General features: G+C 41.4%; 1 protein-coding gene across 1 annotated transcript; it reads right to left on the bottom strand.

Moving 5' to 3' along the window:
* Window positions 1-3,258: 3,258 nt before the first annotated feature.
* LOC139658078 (RAC-beta serine/threonine-protein kinase-like) lies at window positions 3,259-18,545 on the bottom strand. The gene is made up of 14 exons (XM_071536106.1): window positions 18,444-18,545; window positions 15,842-16,006; window positions 15,614-15,742; window positions 15,401-15,512; window positions 14,256-14,406; window positions 13,359-13,490; window positions 13,055-13,120; window positions 11,963-12,031; window positions 11,658-11,780; window positions 10,474-10,602; window positions 6,789-7,003; window positions 6,614-6,701; window positions 5,720-5,822; window positions 3,259-5,622 (listed from the first exon to the last, which is right to left on the bottom strand). The coding sequence occupies exons 2-14, from the start codon at window positions 15,885-15,887 to the stop codon at window positions 5,543-5,545; spliced, it is 1,443 nt and encodes a 480-aa protein (XP_071392207.1). The 5' UTR covers window positions 15,888-16,006; window positions 18,444-18,545; the 3' UTR covers window positions 3,259-5,542.
* Window positions 18,546-18,964: the final 419 nt, after the last annotated feature.

The raw sequence follows: 18,964 nt of genomic DNA, 5'->3' as shown, positions 1-18,964 counted from the left end.
GAGTGATACACTCAGTACTATTATGGTGCTTTCATCTGCTGTTGGAAATATTGGAACTACTAGTTGACTTGCACATGAATGAAGCAAACAGTGGTAAATACGACTAGGAAAGTTTTAATTTAGTTTGAGCTTTGAGATCGAAATGGTTTTCAAACATTTCAATACAAAACGAAATATATAAGTCAAGTTATTTTCATATAGCACATTTAAAGCAACTATTATTGACTAAAATGGTGTGCCAAACATTATACATACATGTGCCAAACATGTATGTATAAAAGACAAAACAAAAAACAATGCAGACAAGGAACACGGAGCAGAAAAGCTAAAATTAGGCTACTTGCACACGTTGCTGTTATGTGATCTTTATGGGGCAGAGAGCATAATATTAATATAAAAGAATGATGGTAGAACAGTTATGCATTTCATTATTATATTTTATAGCTTGGTATTAGGGGTAAATAATCAGAATGGGGAGATTCGTTTCTCCTCTTCATTGTACTGCTGCAGCACAAAGTCGCTCTGACTTTTTTTTTTAAATTATGGCCATATCAAAAGCCCGTGAATGCTCGTCGAGTCATATTTACGACTCGGGGAACTCGGAAGCTGGAGCTTCGGCAGAGCACATGAAGGCAGCATCGGAACTTCTTGTGGAGCGCGTGGGTGCGGGTGTGTGTCGAGGATGGTTCGTTTGTGACTGTAGACTAGTACAACATACAAGTGGCCTGTATAGTGTTAGAAAACAGACTGAGGTGAATAACATCCAGGAGACAGCACTCTTTTAACTTTAAATTGTGTGTATGTTATCGAGCTGCTCGTGCAGCTGTGTGACAAATGTAGGCTATGGATTATATTTCATGAAACGGATACTTCACCTCAGCTATCATTGGCCGAGTCACGTTCCCAGCCTCGCACCATATAACAGCTAATTTTACTATGCACGCGCTACACTGGGTTTCTACTAATAACACCAAACTCCAGTCAGAAATCTGCCGTTTCAGTGTCTACTTGCATATCGGAAAACGTAGCCGATATTGTTATACCTGGTACAACATGATTTAAAGCCTTACACGATGCTACATTCAGGTCCTATGGGAAAGACGGTAGATACCAGCGTCCTAATTGAAAGTAGCCTCCTGGTTACCTCAGTATTCAGTTGGTGCTGATGGGAAACACTACTAGACAATATTGCTCACCTCAGAAGGTAAATACCACTTGGGAACTCGGGGTTTAGTGATGGACCCCGATTTTTCCGACACCCTGAATTCTGACGTCACCAACTAGGGAATACTTCTAGGCAAATGTAGGGAATGATAAATAAAAATGAACAAAATAAATAATTTTCATCATATTAGAGGCCATTTTGGCCAGACACAACTACTTGCTGGATTTTTCATTGGTGCTGTTGTTGGCTGTAAAACATGAACTCAAATGCACCGCACACTAAGTCGCACGTGTGTGTGTTATGTGTGAAACAGCTGAGTCTGGAGAAAACTACAACCTACGTTATTCCCATAGGACGTGAACGCAGCATAAGACGGTATGAATGTGTGCGGTAACATGTGAGTAAAAGGCGGTGGAGGCGTGGTCGCTCCCCGGCAGCACATGTTCCCCGCTGGGGGAGTGTTGAAAAGCACCGTGAGGCTCCCGTGTGTCTGGGCCGGAGCACACAGCAGCTCCACAATCTGGCTCAACACAGTAGAGACCAAAAAAAAACAACAACCCATTATTCATTACCTGATCACGTAATTCTGCACGTTCACCTATCCTCTGAACACGACATCACTTGGAGATGATCACTCTCTCTTTCTCTCCCTCTGGTCATTTCTTCATTTATTTCCTCCACTTCCAATTGTATTATTAAATTTACTGGAGACACATTTCTGGAACCAATAAGCACCAGAGTAGCTTTTGAGAAATGTTCCAAGTTTGAGGTACTCCTAGAAAAAGTTATGATCCGATTTTCACTCTTGCCTAGGGTGTAATCATCCATTCATTCATAAATTCATGACCATATGGAGCAAAATTGAAGACTGTGGGGAGTCAATGGCTGTATGGGAATGCATCCAATGACATTGCACAATGTATTACCTATGTGTGCATCTTTGCATTAAAGCTGCAATACACAACTTTTTTTTTTTTTTTTTTTTTTTTACATTAAAATAATATGTAGGATGTATTCTACACGATCAACCTGTGTCTGTCTGTGTGTTCATGCCTAAATCCAGCCTGAAGTTGGCTTTTCAGTGATGTGATTTTGGGGTGTATACCATTTGTTGTGGGCGTGGCCAGTGATGAGCTGGTTGTGGCAGCATAGCAACAATAGAGGAAACATAAGAAACAAAAGGGAGTTTGTAACTAACAAGACAAGATTCCTATCTCTGTGAATGGGAAATCATCTGTGTCTAAAGTTCTGACATAGGTACAAGCATTTGCATTACATAATTATGGAAACCGCTGAATTGTTGACAACATGGAGTGGTAAAATTTGTTTCAAAGGACGCAGAAAAACATTTTTTCCACTGTTTTTTTTTTCTGATGCTTGATGGCGTCCACTGCTTCACGAAACAGTGAGATTACAACAATCAAGACAAATCTGGTTTGCGGTAGTCCCATACATTAGTCACTATTTTCTTTATGATTTGCACACAAAGGTGCGTCGATTGGTCACTTTCACTGACGGTGCGTTTTACGTTGTCGGAGCCGCCATCTTTATCGTTACGGATTTTCCCCATTCAAAACTGACAGAGTGCACCGTCTCTATGTAGAACACTGTCTCTGCGTCAACCACAGAGGATGAACTAATCAGTGAAATCACCTGGTGTGGTCTTTAGTTGGAAACGAAAACCTGCAGACTCTCGGCCCTCCGTGACACATGCTTGCCTATCCCTGCCTCAGCCTCGGGCTAGATGCTGTTTCAAGCTAGAAAAGCTCAGCCGTATGAGTGACATGTGTTGGGGTGGGAACTTGACAAAATGAGGGGGAGGAGGGTGGGACTAACAATATACTTTGCTGCCTCCGGGGCGAAAAGTTGCATTATGTAGCTACTGTAACTAACTACTTCACACAGAAGTCCTGACAAGTGTAGCAGATTTTCAGCTGATCGTGCCAACCAGCCCTGCCAAACCATGAAGAGTCAAGCCCCTAAAACCCAAGTGGGAAATAAAAGGGGTTCAGCACCCATTAGCGGAGGCAGAGGCCTGTTGCTAGGTAGAAAACTATGAAGACACACGCAGACGAATATGTATTAAGACAGAGATAAAAATGTGTATTCGATCATTGTCTTTCGGAATTACATTCATAGACAAATAGAAATGGATTGTTTGAATAGATTAATGTAATTGAAAAAACATTTCATACATTTCTTTCAACCATTATGAATTTCCTTAATTTGAGAGTATCTTTGAAAGGGTTTCAGGGTACAGGAAGATATTGGGGGGGGGGGGGGGGGGGTGACAGCAAGTTGAAAACGAAACCAGAGGAAAAACAAGACAAAAAAAAACAAAACAAAAATAATAACGGAAATTATTTCAAAACAGCACATGGGATAGAAGGCTCTATGAGTGACGGGAAGTTAAGCGGGTCGTCTGCACTGGCCCTTTATTCATCACCAGTGACTCAGCAGAGTAGCACCAAATACAATGGTGGGCGCATTTTAATTCGTAACACACCAGATATTGCAACTTAAAAATAGGTGCAGCCCTCTCCGTTATCATTCGATGGTGTTCCACGTGTGCGGCCATTTTTGACTGTTGGGACAAACTGAGAAAACAATTGAAAATAATAATAATAATAATAAAAAAAAAAAAGACATCCTTGCAAGGCATAACAATTGCACTGAAACACATATCTCACAATGGACCATGTTCATGAAACACGTCAGCTCCTAGATGGTGGTTTTTCAGTTCTCCAGCTCTAAGGCGTTTTCAACCACATCCAATGTTACACTCCGAATTTGAAGAAAAAGCACATCGGATGCACTGGAACGCCATAAAAGTATGAGGACTTCCAAAAGGGGTTCAGATGAGATACAGTATGGCCACGGGGAGATGAGAAAGTGTAAACTGTCGGCCACAAGTTTACACCCGTAAAGCCTCTGGTGAGCAAGTTGGTGAGTTACGACCTGAGGAAAAGTTATTGTCAGTTTGCGGAGAAGCGGCTGGCTCGGCGACATGATTTAGCTACGACTGTAAACTTTGGAAATATTATACGGACGTCTCCTCGGCCAGAGTGCGCTCTGACACTCAGGAAATATGAACAAGTGCTCTGAAAGCGCTGTGAATTTACAAAGGTCCAGTTTGGGGCCAGGGTAAATTCTGGTGTTGCGTTCATTTATGAACGCAAGCAACCGTTGGGACATTTTGCACGGGTAGAAACCTGACACCGAAACAGGAAGCTGTCAGCTACAGTATGCCCATGGTCCATCTGAGAAAAAACGGTCTGCTTTAAGTAACTAAGTGCTTATTGACCCTCTTAAATCACATGGCTGGCGTGTCTTTTTCGCTGATCAGAGATCAAAAAAATGTGTTAGAATTAAAAACCTTGTTTAAAAAAAAAAAAAAAATAACATATACACCTTGTGCATTTAGCTATTCCCAATTCCCATTCATCGCTGTGTAGCACTTGAGATAGATCTATTAACAGAGATCACATTCCGAGACAAGAGCAAACTAATAATACAAAGTTCAATTTTTCATTGCATACAGTTTTTAAAAAGGACACCCCTCTCTCCCACACCTCGCGCTCCGCACTGTGAGAGGTTTCCGCCGTGGGAAACGCTCGTATTTGCAATATTACCAATTCATCCGTTGTTCCTGATGCACGTCGGGCAAGCATTTTATATAAAGACACACACACACAAACAAAAACCTCATGCTCTCACACTCTCTCTCCGACTAAAATGATGACATTCAGTTTGGATTCGATGCCCCCTGTTTTCTCGAGAAACACACGCCTAGCGGAAGAAAAAAAAAAACAGCCTGTAGAAATTGCCACGGTTCTTCCTCCCTCGTGTTAAGGACCAGTCCGTCACCGCTGGCGACAGATCGTCCCGGAGAAGAGCACTTGGAAAAGTCGTAGAGAAACTGTATGGCTTCTTACAAGACCATAAAAAAAAAAAACGAGAGAGAGAGAGAAGAAGAGCGTTCGAAATGACCGGGGTGGTTTTACAGTCCGAAGAAGCAGCAGCAGTTAGGCCATCCAAGAAGGTGCCAGACGGAGTCCTGATCGCGTTGTTGATTTGTGCTGATGACAAAAGTGAGGTACAGAAGTCCAGTTTGATACAGTACAGCCAATGTGGCCAGGCTTTGTCCGTAGTGTGGACGACGGTGGGTGGGTGGGTGGGTGGGGGGGTTTATACAGAACAATATGGCCGCCAGTCTAGGCACTTAGATCCTGCCGGGACCAAAAAACTCCGTTATGCTGTTTGGAGATTCTGGTCGTTTATAGCTGTGAGGGGTGTGGCCATGGGAGCTGTCTGTGTTCATGCCTCGTGTGCGTGTGTTTTATGTGTGTGTGTTTGTGTGTGTGGCGGAGACAGTTATCACTCTCTTATGCTAGCAGAGTAGGAGAACTGGGGGAAATGTGCTTGCTGGTTGCCGTCATCGCAATCCAGACTGTCATCTGTAAAAAAACAAAAAAAAACACGAAGGAGACAGGAGTCAGTACCTGCGTTCAAACCATCGATATCAGTGGATGAGACACGGACAACGATACTTACACTTGTCCGGTGGTGTGAGCGTGATGGTCTGTGCGGTGAACTCGTCATCAAAGTACCGGGTGTCCGTCTCTGATGTTACCTGCGGCTTGAAGAGCGGGGTGAGCTGGAGCGGGAAGGAGCAAAGTTAGCGGTTACTGAGGGTGTCAGCTGTTCAGAAAACACATGAGATGGGTTCACATCCAAGTATTAAAACGCAACTTTCAAAGTGTCAAATTAGAGAGGGTCAAATGAAAAAGAACATTTCAATAAAATGTCCTCAATATCGGCATTTAAAAATAAATAAATTTAAACTCACTTGTGCCGGAAAGAAACACTGCGATACAAACTGTCAAATAAATAATGTTGTAGGCTGTGCATGATCGGCCAAACGAATGGCTCAATCTGTAAAATATCTTTCCACCACTGCTTCCCAGAAACATCATACCCACTTGCTCCCATGTACAGGGGTATGAGCAGGTTTCAGAAAGCCAAATTCAAGTCTTTTTAATGCTACCTAAATTGAATTTAAGACCAATTTAATAAACAAAACAAAGAAGAAGCTGGCAAAAACAGACTATTTCCAATTGAATGAGCTAATCACAGTTCTGAAATTGTATAAGAAAAAGGACAGGAAATTAAATGTTTGGGGACATCCAAATTGTCCAATTATATTTATTAAAGCAGAAGCGATGAAAACAAAACATGTCTGGCGTATTGCATTAACCCTGTCCTGTATTAAGAGAGTGGACGTGCATGTGGGTCAAACTTACAGTAATCAACTATAAGTGCAAGTAATCTAATACAACATAAGAACACAAAACCGGTCCCATTCACATCTTTGATTTAAACTACACATTTTATGATATTTACCTTATTTCATTTGCCCTACTTTGTAATTCTTCCACAATTTCTTACCTTCTTCTGTACCACATCCTGCCAGTTGATGTTGATGAAGAATTTGTGGCTCATGACTTCTTTGGCATCGTTAGGACCTCCACCTAACCTGTCAGTCGAGGCATGATAATGTAAGAACCGAGTACATATTTCCAACACACACACACACACACTGGATCCGGCCAGCGGACAGTACCTCTGCTTGGGGTCCTTCTTGAGCAGGCCGGCCAGCAGGGACTTGGCCTCCGGTGCCAGGTTCCTGGGGAAGCGGATCTCCTCCATGAGGATGAGCTCGAACAGACGCTCGTGGTCCTGGTTGTAGAACGGCAGCCGGCCGCACATCATCTCGTACATGACCACGCCCAGACCCCACCAGTCCACCGCCCGGCCGTAGTCGTTGTCTTCTAGGACCTGAGGGATGAACAGAGGAATCCCTTATTATTAACTTTCAGTCACTTTAAAGCTACACTAGGCACGGTCCCACGGAAAATGGCAGCAGGAGGTAACTGTTTGAATTTTGAGACTTCAATACGCAGGAGTCATCAGAAGACGTCAGTAAACTGCACTCCTCTGACCTAAATGTCTGCTTCTTAGTGTCTGGTGACAGGATGAGGGTAGTGAAGAGGATCAGCCATCTTTGATGAGTCTAGCTTTCTCTGGACAGAGTGCTTGCTCGTTGCGGTTTAAGAGACTCTTTGTATTGTGGAAAGGATTTCCCATCAGTCTTCATACCCAACACCAGAATGTAACGTGGGCAAACAGGGTGAATCTACAGCTTCCAAACTGGGGGAATGGGATGGGAAGACGTGTGTATTTTTGTTGTATTTCCAATACAACATTAGATATTGTAGGTAAACCAACTATAAAAGGTTCACTGGAGCTTTGTTTTGATAAGGGCCTAACCTGGCTTTGCTACACATAATACAATCATTGCTGTGTATGGAACAGTTCAGTGACCGAAATTTTGGTGCTATTAAATTATATCTGCTGATGCCCACAACTGAAGATATTAGTGGTGCCAGTGGAAAAGCTTTGCCTGGAGCCTTGCTACTGTAAAATTTCCGAGTTTGACAAATACTAAATAATCATTTCCATATAAAAGGTTTTAAGAGTTCAAACTTGATAATACTGCAAAAAATGTCTCTTAAATGTCCAACTTAAATTGGGAAAAAAAATAAAAAAACTCACTCCCTGGTTCTATACTGCTCAAAAATTCATCATCTTAAATCAAAATATTCCCCTTTGAAGTGCAAAAACTAGAAATCAAAAATGGCAATGCGTTGCAAAAATCACCCCAATAAAGAAAGACTCCACTGCAGAATATAAAAAGCAGATTCCAGCCTTGTGTCTCCTGCATTGTTGATCCCTCATTCTTCTAGTCCTCAAATCATTAAATCCTCTGGATGAGTGTGTGTATTCCACAAAATGTTCCCTTTTAGTTAGAGGAAGTACATTATCCCTCGAGCTAGCTCACTGATCTCTTTCCAAACATTTATTCAAAAGATCTATCGTTTGCTCTCCAGCTCCAGGAATTTCAATAAAAGGAGAGTAACCACTAGTGCCTGGGGACCCAGACAGAGATTTTCTACGGCTCATCACCTAACCAGTGTTAGGTTTATGCAATTAACCATGGATCATATGTGAAAGCATGAGAAATTAAAGGAAAGGTCTAACCTAGCAAGAGTTTAATGATATACACATTATACGCTGATATGCATATCCTTTCACACGTTCAAGAAAACGAAGAAGATATGAATCAGATGATTTGATTAGGAAAGAATGTGTTAAATATATGTGTTGACAAATATGTGGGTGATGTATTCCAGTTTGTCAGCAAATTAGCCTAAACATGACAGCGGGAGATTGTGGTAAATATACACTCACCGGCCACTTCATTAGGTACACCTTGCTAGTACTGGGTTGGACCTCTTTTGCCTTCAGAACTACCTTAATTCTTCGTGGCATAGATTCAACAAGGTGCTGGAAACATTACTCAGAGATTTTGGTCCATATTGACATGATAGCATCACGTAGTTGTTGCAGATTTGTCGGCTGCACATCCATGATGCGAATCTCCCGTTCCACCACATCCCAAAGGTGCTCTATTGGATTGAGATCTGGGGTGTCATTTATAACCGTTGCGTATGCACAAAACAGGGCCTGTGATCTATAAAAACAAACTTGATGGGAGAATGTGCGCACCTGTACGTAAACTCTGACCTATGCGTACGAACATTTTGGAGTAAGTGGGAAACGGTGACTGAGATGGCAAAGTAGTAAAATAAAGCAAAAAATGGCCTTTACTCTCAGTTAATTTCCAGGCCGACCCCATATCAACTTAGAAACCCCTCTAATAATAATAGTCCTTGTTGGTAGAACGTCTAGGCTACAACTAAATAGTGTCTTTGTTGCTTTAGTTCCAAACCCGATCATTTGTCCAAAAAGCATCTATATGTCATTATAGGCTGACATGGTGTGAATTAGTCTCAAGTACGTACATTACAGTCTTTTAGCAGAGACCCAGTTTGTCACAATTAAATCCGCCAAATTCAAGGTGTTAGGCAAATGGACTGGATGTCTCAAGGTAATTAAAAATACTGAGTGCGTGGTTACGTTCACTCTTTCCAAGAACAAAAGGCACATTTACAATACCTAGGTCAGTCGCAGCATCTCTTCTTCCTCTCTAACGTTAAACTCTAACGTTCAAGAGGAGAGAGCTCCGGTATCTCCTCGCCCCGCCGGTGGTGCTGACACAACAGTCCAATGCGCTTCTTGGCGTCAACCTTTATATTGGACAATTTTTTTTTTTAGTTTTAGTTTTATAAAGGGTCTGGCTCTCGGAGCTGGCAGCATTAACTGCTGCTGTGACATTTTGCCTCTCAACAAACTGTTTCTGGTTGGTGACGCCCGAACTGAGGCCACCGGGGAAATGTATCTTTTCCGCCTGGCTCCGGCTTTGCCATTTTCTCACACGGGAGAACGGAATGACAAACATATTTACATACACATCAGTATTCATTGTTATTCAGGGCGTTTCATTGACCATCTGTGGTTAATTGTGGGAGTTAAGGGGCGGAGTATGAGGCTTGTGCACGTGCGCAACATTTCAAGTTGGATTGTGATTTATAAAGGGGAAATTGTGTGCAGGTGTTTTATAAATCCGATTTATTTTTGTACGTACGTACTTTTCCTCTTTTGTGCGCACGTAACCTTTTACTGTGGAATCCACGCACAGTTATAGAAATGAGGCCCCAGGTGACTGTGGAGGCCATTTGAGTACAGTGAACTCATTGTCATGTTCAAGAAACCAGTTTGAGATGATCTGAGCTTTGTGACATTGTCCTGCTGGAAGTAGCCATTAGAAGATGGGTACACTGTGGTCATAAAGGGATGGACATGGTCAGCAACAATTGATACTCAGTTGGTACTAAGGGGCCCAAAGTGTGCCAAGAAAATATCCCCCACACCATTACACCACCCCCACCAGCCTGAACCGTTGATACAAGGCAGGATGGATCCATGCTTTCATGTTGTTTACACCAAATTCTGACCCTACCATTTGAATGTCGCAGCAGAAATCGAGACTCATCAGACCAGGCAACGTTTTTCCAATCTTCTATTGTCCAATTTTGGTGAGCCCGTGCAAATTGTAGCCTCAGTTTCCTGTTCTTAGCTGACAGGAGTGACACCCGGTTTGTTTGTGTTAACGAGCAGTTGAACAGGTGTACCTAATGAAGTGGCCGGTGAGTGTATGAGGTGGAGACATTAAGGGGGATCCGACGTTTGGGAGAATGTGTGACTGTCAGGGCGGAAGGCAAAAACACTGTTGGCACCGTTGGTTACCATGTGGCACCCATAAGGTGTCATCGTCTGTGCCTTACCTCGGGTGCCAGGTACTCAGGGGTTCCACAGAAGGTCTTCATGGTGGCGTCGGGAGTGATGCCCTCCTTACAAAGGCCAAAATCGGTGATTTTAATATGGCCGTCCTTGTCCAGCATCAGATTCTCCAGCTGAGAGAGGGAACGTGTTTACATAGAGTTAGAAAAAATATTATAGGTCACTTGTGACTCATTGGTCTGAGTTATTTTTCAACTACACATGAGGTGACAAAAGAGCCTCCACATTACGTTACTGCCCATTGTTGAGGCTATGTGGGGAAAAACACCAATTCTGTCCATACAATGTGCAGCTGACGTTACTTTCAGATTCAAATACAATAGACATTTCCCTTCAAAGTGCAGGCTGATGCCAGGAGGAGAGTGGCAGCAGAAGCAGAGCTTGAGCAGTAATGAGCAAGTGACCAAGTGTACAAGAATATTAGCATCACGTTCCACATAATGAGCTGCAACTGTCTCGAGGCTTAAAAATGCTTCTTTAAGCTTGTCTCCTTTCCTTCATCTACATTTACAAGTGAAATGAATAAGGGATGAGAGATTTCAGGAGGATTTCATGAGGATTCTCCAGTCATTTCATGGAAAGAATAGCTGCGCAAACTTTTTGTAAGCTCAGTAATTTTGAGTTCAAGTTTGTTCATTTATGTAGCCCTTTATCACTATCTAACTGATCAACAATTAATTGTAGGTCTCAAAAGTCTAGAGATCTTGAATTTAGAGATCAAAACTGCCAGCAACTAATAAGGGAAATTAAAAAATGCCCTTATTAGTGATGTTCATCTTGCTTTGTGAAATTTTGACTTTTGGATCCAGAAAATGACAGATTAGCATCTCCAGAATGATTTTTGTGTCAAAATCACTTCAACTATGAAGTGCAGAGTTTGAAGGACTTCTTAGAGGGCCAGTGCAGCACGAAAGTAGAGCTGCTGACTATTGATTTGCATTACTTTCATGGAGCAACTGATTGATGCAAAGTGATTGCCACTTGACTATTAGATGCTAATTCTATTTAACGGAGAAATGTATTGTTTATTCAATTCCAAAATTCAAGTAACTCACACCCAGACTTTAGTGTTATTATATCATTGTTTTTTTCCCCCACCGTATACACTGAAGTCATGACATAAACCCTATGTGGGAGCTGGATAAGTCAAGACTGAGAGGGTTTTCACCTTTAGATCCCGGTAGACAACGTCACGTGAGTGGAGGTACTCCAGCGCCGACACGATCTCGGCGCCGTAGAATCGCGCCCGGTCTTCCGTGAACACTCGCTCCCGTGACAGGTGGAAGAAGAGCTGAGGGAGGCGAGAGCAGATGGAGACGACCACTTAGAAGAGGTTAGAGATGATTTGGGTGAGTGTGCGTGCCAAGCTGTTAACACCATGTGCGATTTGTGTATGTATGTACATGTGACCGCGGCGTGGCGTGTGCTGTGGATGTGGATGTGGATGTGAATATGGTGTGGGTGCATTCTCACCTCGCCTCCGTTGGCGTATTCCATTACAAAGCACAGCCGATCATGGGTTTGGAAAGCATATTTCAGTGTCTGGAAGACAAGAAGTATCAGGTAAGAAACAAAACAAACACACATTGTATGATCTAGATTTACACCAATGTATTTGTTTGCTGATGACTATGATATTATATCAGGACAATGTTGGCATTTTATTAAAAATCGGAACTCAGACAGTCAGTCAGTGTCATCCACCTCCGATTCGATGACACGAAAGCGATTTAGTATATATTTTTTTTATTATTATTTTTATATCAGATGTCTGAGCAGAGACGTCATTCTAGTGTGGTGTGGGAGGATTTTACTCAACAGTCTGTAAAGCCTGCAGTGAAACCTGCCTCACCCTGCCTTAAGGAGCTGCTAACCCACCTAAAACTATTTCATTAGTATGGCTTTCAATGAGAGTTTTAATGTGCTATGATGGTCTGAATGAGGCTTTACCACTCTGACAAGAATAATAGTCTGGGTTAAACACTGAATCCTTGTATTTCTTTGGGTTATGAAAATTATGAAATTTAAAAATATTTAATATCAGCACAGAATATAGGCAGCTTCAATTCAAACATATCAGCATCAGCCTTCAAAATACTATGTCGGTCTATTACTAAGGTCTTACTACAAACCAACCACCAGGCCTCTCCACACTTGATCAAGAAGGCATTTAGCTTGAAAGTAACAAAATAGTCACTATTCTGTGTTTGCATTTAGCTAAAAATGAGAATTTAGACAATGCACTCACATTCCCAACAGCTGTTTGGCAACACTGCAACAAATCTGCATACACGGTGGCTAAACAATATACTGTCACACATGCTGAGTGAGTAGCATTGCTTGTTGTGAGCCAAGTGGCTGAGGGAACCATCCAATAGGGGCTCAGCACTGAGGGCTTACAGACTGTCCAAAAAAACACTTGGCTCTTGAAAAATCCAATCTCAAGTGGCTGAGTGCTGGCTGTTCTGTTTGAGATAGGGCCTGCCTGCTTTCACCAGCAATCTCCCTGTAGTGCTCTACTTCTGTGCAAGTGGGTAAGAAGTGGGGAAAGGAAGCTGCACTCACCGTGAGGAAGGGGTGTCGTGTGTTCTGTAACACGCGGCTTTCTGTAACTGTGTGGGCCACCTCATCCTGCACACACACACACATTATTGTCAGAAATGCTGGACACTGTACACAACATTACACCGCTCTACACACTATGGTATCAAGATGGTAACCTGGTTTGACATCATTGTTTTTAATACCGACAGAGCAAAGCGGTCAAACGTATTTCGCACTTGCAAGGGAAGAAGTGTTGGAATACAGGAAGCCTCCATCTTCACGCAGTTGATACTGTATGTCTGTAATGAATTGTGTTTTTGTTTACCTTGGCTATGATGACCTCTTTGCGCAGTATTTTCATGGCATAGTGTACACCAGTGGACTTCTCTTTGACCAGGATCACCTTCCCAAACGTCCCCTTGCCAAGCAGCTTCAGGTATTCAAAGTCATTCATTGTCTGGAAGGTAGACAAAGATGTTCTTAAGGATCCTATCAATCAAACTCAGGCTGAGGTGTGGGAATTCATTAGGGATGGAAATTAAAACCAATTTCAAATATACCAATATAAAACAGATAACTCTCAAAAGAAATATGCTGAAAGAGGCATAGCCGACAGCAGTCTGAAAGTTTTCTCAAGGGGATCATTCCAATTTTATCTAATCTAATAATGACACAAACATGTCAGCTTTGTGTCCAAAAAAAAATCAGCCTTGTGCTAAATAAGAAAAAGGTGAGAGATAGAAAGAAATTGGGAAAAATACTGAAAACGTGACTTTATACAACCCCATTTCGAATAATCTCCTGGCTACAAGTTGTTGAAACAATTGTTCCCATTCACACAGGATGTCACACAGGATGTCTGCAGGTTCCAAAAAGTTACATTTACTTTTGCCAGAAATATAAGACCGATTTTGCAATTGGAGTACATGTTTGCTTTTTTGTTTATTTTTTTATTTAACCTTTATTTCACCAGGCAGGTCACTTAAGACCAAATTCTTATTTACAAGGACGGCCTGTGAAAATGAAAACTAGTGTAGACCTATTAGAATTTAGGTTTGCATGACTGGGCTGATTTCTCAAAAAAACAAACATATATGCTACATATATAACTGTATTCAAGATCTTTTGAAGCCTACTGTTTGGATAATGTAATTTTTACTGTCGCTTTTGGTTGTTTAATAGAAACCCCATGTTATATGTACACAACAACAGATCTTCTCACCACTTTGGTGCGACTCTTGGACATGGCCACCTCCATCTCCTCCAGGCTGCATTCGCTGGGCGAGCCGAACAGATCCATGGGTTCCTCCTCCTCCTGCTCGCGCATCTTCAGACCGTTGGCCACGGCCTGGATCGCTCTCATCCACTCCTCTCTAAGATGGAGAAAAAAAAATCCCACAAACCATCAGACATCACACTGACACTTAGGAGTTCTTAAAGGAATGCACCAAGTTTTGGGGAGATTGCTCTTTAAGTGATGAGAACATAGACCATGACCCATAATCCATGGGTCCCCTGGTAGATCGTTGGCTCTGGTGCTGCATGTTAATACTTTAGCATACACTTTATTGATGGTAATAGGCCAGGAGCTTTATCTCAAAATTGAGAAAATGAGAACTTGTAGCAGCTCTAGAGCTAAATGGTTAGTCATCATAAATGATATGTGGTTAAGTCTGGTAGTTTTGAGGAGGAGATTGGTAAAATTGACACGAAATATGATTGAATTTGATGGGTGATGTATTGTATGAGATGTACAGTACCTATTTTGACTGAGCAAACTTCCTTATTTGGATTGATATGGTAATAAAAGCATTGGATTCATTAAAGGCCCAGAATGTACAACTTAAAGGCATATCCTAACATGTTGAAATTAAGTCTGTCACATTTCCTTGCTGGGCTAGGGTTAGGGTTAGGTTGGTTGTGTGTAGATGTTTACCCAGAGCTCTGACCACAACTGTTTCACAGGACAGAGGGGCTTTTTATCAGAGCTATCCAGGTCAGGCACTGGCCATCCACCGTAAATAGATTGCACCTCGCTCCTTCTGCCTTTGAAGTAGGAAGTAGTAGTAGTAGTAGAATCAATATGAATGGAAAACTCTGGGGTGGGTGTTCACTCGTATGGTTAAGACTAGTGGGTTAGGGTTAGGGTTAGGGTTAACCCTAACCTTAACCCACAATGTCAGTTTCTATAGGCCTATTGGTGCTTCAAACAACCATAAAGTGGCTTTTGCACTCCTCATTTGGGTAGCTGGATGCTAGAGCTAATAATCATTTTTAGAGTCTTCGTGCTTTAGTGCTACAAGAACCTGGTGAAAAAACGATTACTTGACATGCTTAATCCAAGAGTTTACTTAACGCCGTTCTCACCTCTCCTCATTGGTGTCCACATGAAAGGTGCGTTCAATAACGGTGGTCCACTGTAGGCAACGGATGACAAATGTGTTGGGCCGGGGTCTTTCAGTCTTCATTAACTGGCATTCTGTGAAAAAGACAAGAGATTAACGTTATACAGAACTATTGAACACTCAAGCGCTTGGGTCAGAAGCTTTAAAAATGGGGGAATGGAAAATGAGGACTGACCTGCCACTGAGAAGTTGTTGAGTGGTGGTAAGCTCTGGTCGGTTAGATCAGGCTTCTCCTTGTAGCCGATGAAGGAGCCATCACTCTTCAAGATGAAGTACCTGGGCCTCCATGTCTTGATGTACTCACCTGGACGAGACAAAAAAGACAGTAGAATATATAAGCCCACTATGAACATTTGCATGAATTATCAGCGTGATAAAACTTGTTTAATCTTGATGCGCTTACCTCTTTTGTGGAGCCAGCCCTCTCTGACTATACTGACTTCATTCATGGTGAAAGACGTTGTGTTGCAGAGAGGGTCAGGAGCAGGAGGTCGGGGAAGGGGACAGTGGATTTCTCTCTGGGCCTGTTCAGGTCTCAATCAGAGTCAACAAGTCTGAACAGCACCTGCTGAATGGCACAAATATATAAAGAAAACAAAGACAAAATGACCATCTGTAAATATTTCACAGAGAGACAAAGTGACAATGTTTAGACAATTTAGTTGCAGGGTGTCTGTAGGTTTCATCAAGCTAAATTGAAGACTTTTTAAGACATTAATGCCAGTTAAAATTACATACAAGACCAATTTTGCAAGTCAAATATAGGGCTGGGCGATAATTCAATATTATCGTTTATGGTCTTTCAGTGGAATCATATCGTGATGATATGAAGATATTTTAATATCGAGACACACATTTCTGCTGTCTAAATTGATGATGACAAGCAAATTTAACTTAAAAACTCATAAAATGAGTTATGGTAGGAATATTATTTGAATATTTCTGTTTTGTTTGACCTCACACCTAACATTACCATTTGGTTCAATGAGATGAACATTAATTTTATTATTTAACGTGATTTTGCATACATTAACCATATCGTGATATATATTGATGTCGACAAAAATCCTTATGATTATCATGATATTGATTTCTACCATATCGCCCAGCCCTAGTCAAATACATGGAAAAAACAACCCAACAACAACAGTACTGGACTGATTTCTCACCACGAAAAATTGTGTGCAAAGCAAGCACAACACCTCTAAAACTTAATTTAAAACTTAAAATGCTTTATCTAACTGTATTGAAGACCTTTCAAGGCCTTGGCCTTAAGGTTTTATAACATAATTCAGGACATTTTAAAATGTAGTGAGGGGCAAGGAATATGTTTAGGTATATCACTGTGCCAAAATGTATTAGTTGTGCATTTTTTTTTTAGGTTTTGTCATACTGTCGTACTTAATTTGACAACTGTAGATTACAACCTACTAATTTAGACCAGAAAATAGCTGGTTCAGATGATATGTGGCGTTGTGCAATGCAATCCAAGTTAACAAGGCCACAACTAAACAGCTCACCAATATTAACTGACTACTACTACTACTACTAATAATAATAATACTAAGGAGTAGAGATACTATCCCAAAACTCATCTCTGGTTCAATCACTGCAAAAGACGTGCCACCTAAATGAAAGCTAAACATGAAATGCAAACTTTATATAGCACTTAACGTTATGCTATATAAAGCAAAGTACACCATTTGTGCTGTTGTTTGTTTTTATGCTTCCCTGTAAAGCATAAAAACAAAAATAGCAATACCTATATATATATAAAGCACTGAAAATATAAAACACATTCAAAAGAAAATTAATAGAAGAAAAACATTTCTTCACAAGTTTCTTTTGTTTAGTTAGATGCGCTGAATGTTAGCTAATGAACTTAGCCTCAAGTTGTACCTAAAGTAAAAAATGTCGTTATTTCCATACTAGCCCCGATACGTGCCGTTCTCGGTTGCATCTAGAGAACGTAGCACCAAACTGTTATTACAAAAATACATTCTGGATGGCGGTAGCGAGCAATGTGAATCAATTCTTGAAGTTGAGATTTTAATGAAATAAAGTGTCGCTTAGTGAATCATCAAAATGCCGAATTTACCAGAAGATCGTAAAGATTCGTAATAGGTCTTAAGGCATTTTTAACGAGGTGTATACCTTTTCCAAGAAGCATGGCAAGATAAGATTTCCAGATGTTTGAACAGACTTTGGCTTGTTGTTCTATCCATCGAAGAGAGAACGGCACGTATTGGGGCCAAGTAATTGCTAAATTTAAAACCAATTTGCTGGCAGGGAACTTGCTAGTTTACTTGACACACAGATGAACTTGCAAGAATGCAACTATTCGAAGTTGCTAGTCAAATCACGACATTTAACTCGGAGCTGTTGGTTATTAGCTAGGGTGCCGTTTAGCTTGCATATTACCTAACGTTGACAGCAGTTAGCTACAAGCTAACAGAGCCAAGTTAACTTTCAACAAGCCGTTTACGGGGAACTACCATTTGTTTTTCTGGTTAGCAGTTAGCCAGTTAAAGTTTGGCAATGCATCTAACGTTGCATTAAATTTGCACCCGAACCTATGGTACACCAGTAAATTATTTGTAGTGGCTCAAATACATGTCTAATAACTGTAACGTTAGCTTACTTGCAATTATTTGAAGCAAACTATCAACACAATATTGCACATTCTGACATTTTACAGCAAAGCGGCTACTTATGCTAACCACGCTTTTTTTTTTAACCTTTTCAATGTGCTTACTAATGTAGCGTAGTAACGGGCGATTCTTGTCCTAACTTAAGTTAGTAAATGTTTGTTTATTAAGTTACTAGTAAACACTGGCTTACATTAGCGATCATATGCCTTGTTGTACTGGTACAGGTAGCTTTGCTAGTAGCGAGTCATGCCAGTCAAAGAGTCATCCGATTAGCTATGAGTTACAAGCTCTTCAACGAGTCTCGTGATCCGATAGTACTTATGTTTAATGATATAACGTTACAGTTAAACACACATTTCACTCTGTCTTTACCACACGTTGCTCTCGTCTTAGGGCAGTTTTGACAGGCTAGATCCAGAGCAGGCCATCCACCCAGGAAAACACCATGGACTGTTCTTCTTCTTCTTCTTCTTCTTCTTGGAATCAGTGTGTTCCAGAGAGCAGGGTCGCTGCTCTCTGGAACACACCGCCACCTGCAGGCGTGGTGGCGCAAAGCACTCTGAGGTCCTAACGTCTTCTTGGCCATGCAGATAGTGCAGACTAGATGAATCTCATGTTATTGCTGCCCTCCAGAGGAAAATTCACAAACGGTAGTGAGTCAAAACATTCAAAAATTCAACTGTAAACATGCACTCCCCTGCTAATGATGCAGCCACCCTGTGGGCCAATCAGTAATCAAATGTAAAAGTTTTTATGGGGAAACTGTTTTCAAGAAAACCAAATCCTAGAGGCCAATTTGTAGAGCAAGGCCAGCTGTATATGTACATAAAATTTTATGTAATTCCAACTGGCAGTGTGGGAGATATGACTGGTTA

This window comes from Centroberyx affinis, unplaced genomic scaffold, assembly GCF_046629955.1.
Source record: "Centroberyx affinis isolate AG114_WGS23_722 - 3 ecotype Tasmania unplaced genomic scaffold, CSIRO-AGI_Caff_v1 ptg002826l_1, whole genome shotgun sequence".
Lineage (NCBI taxonomy): Eukaryota > Metazoa > Chordata > Actinopteri > Beryciformes > Berycidae > Centroberyx > Centroberyx affinis.
This window is presented reverse-complemented; position numbering and strand designations above follow the sequence as displayed.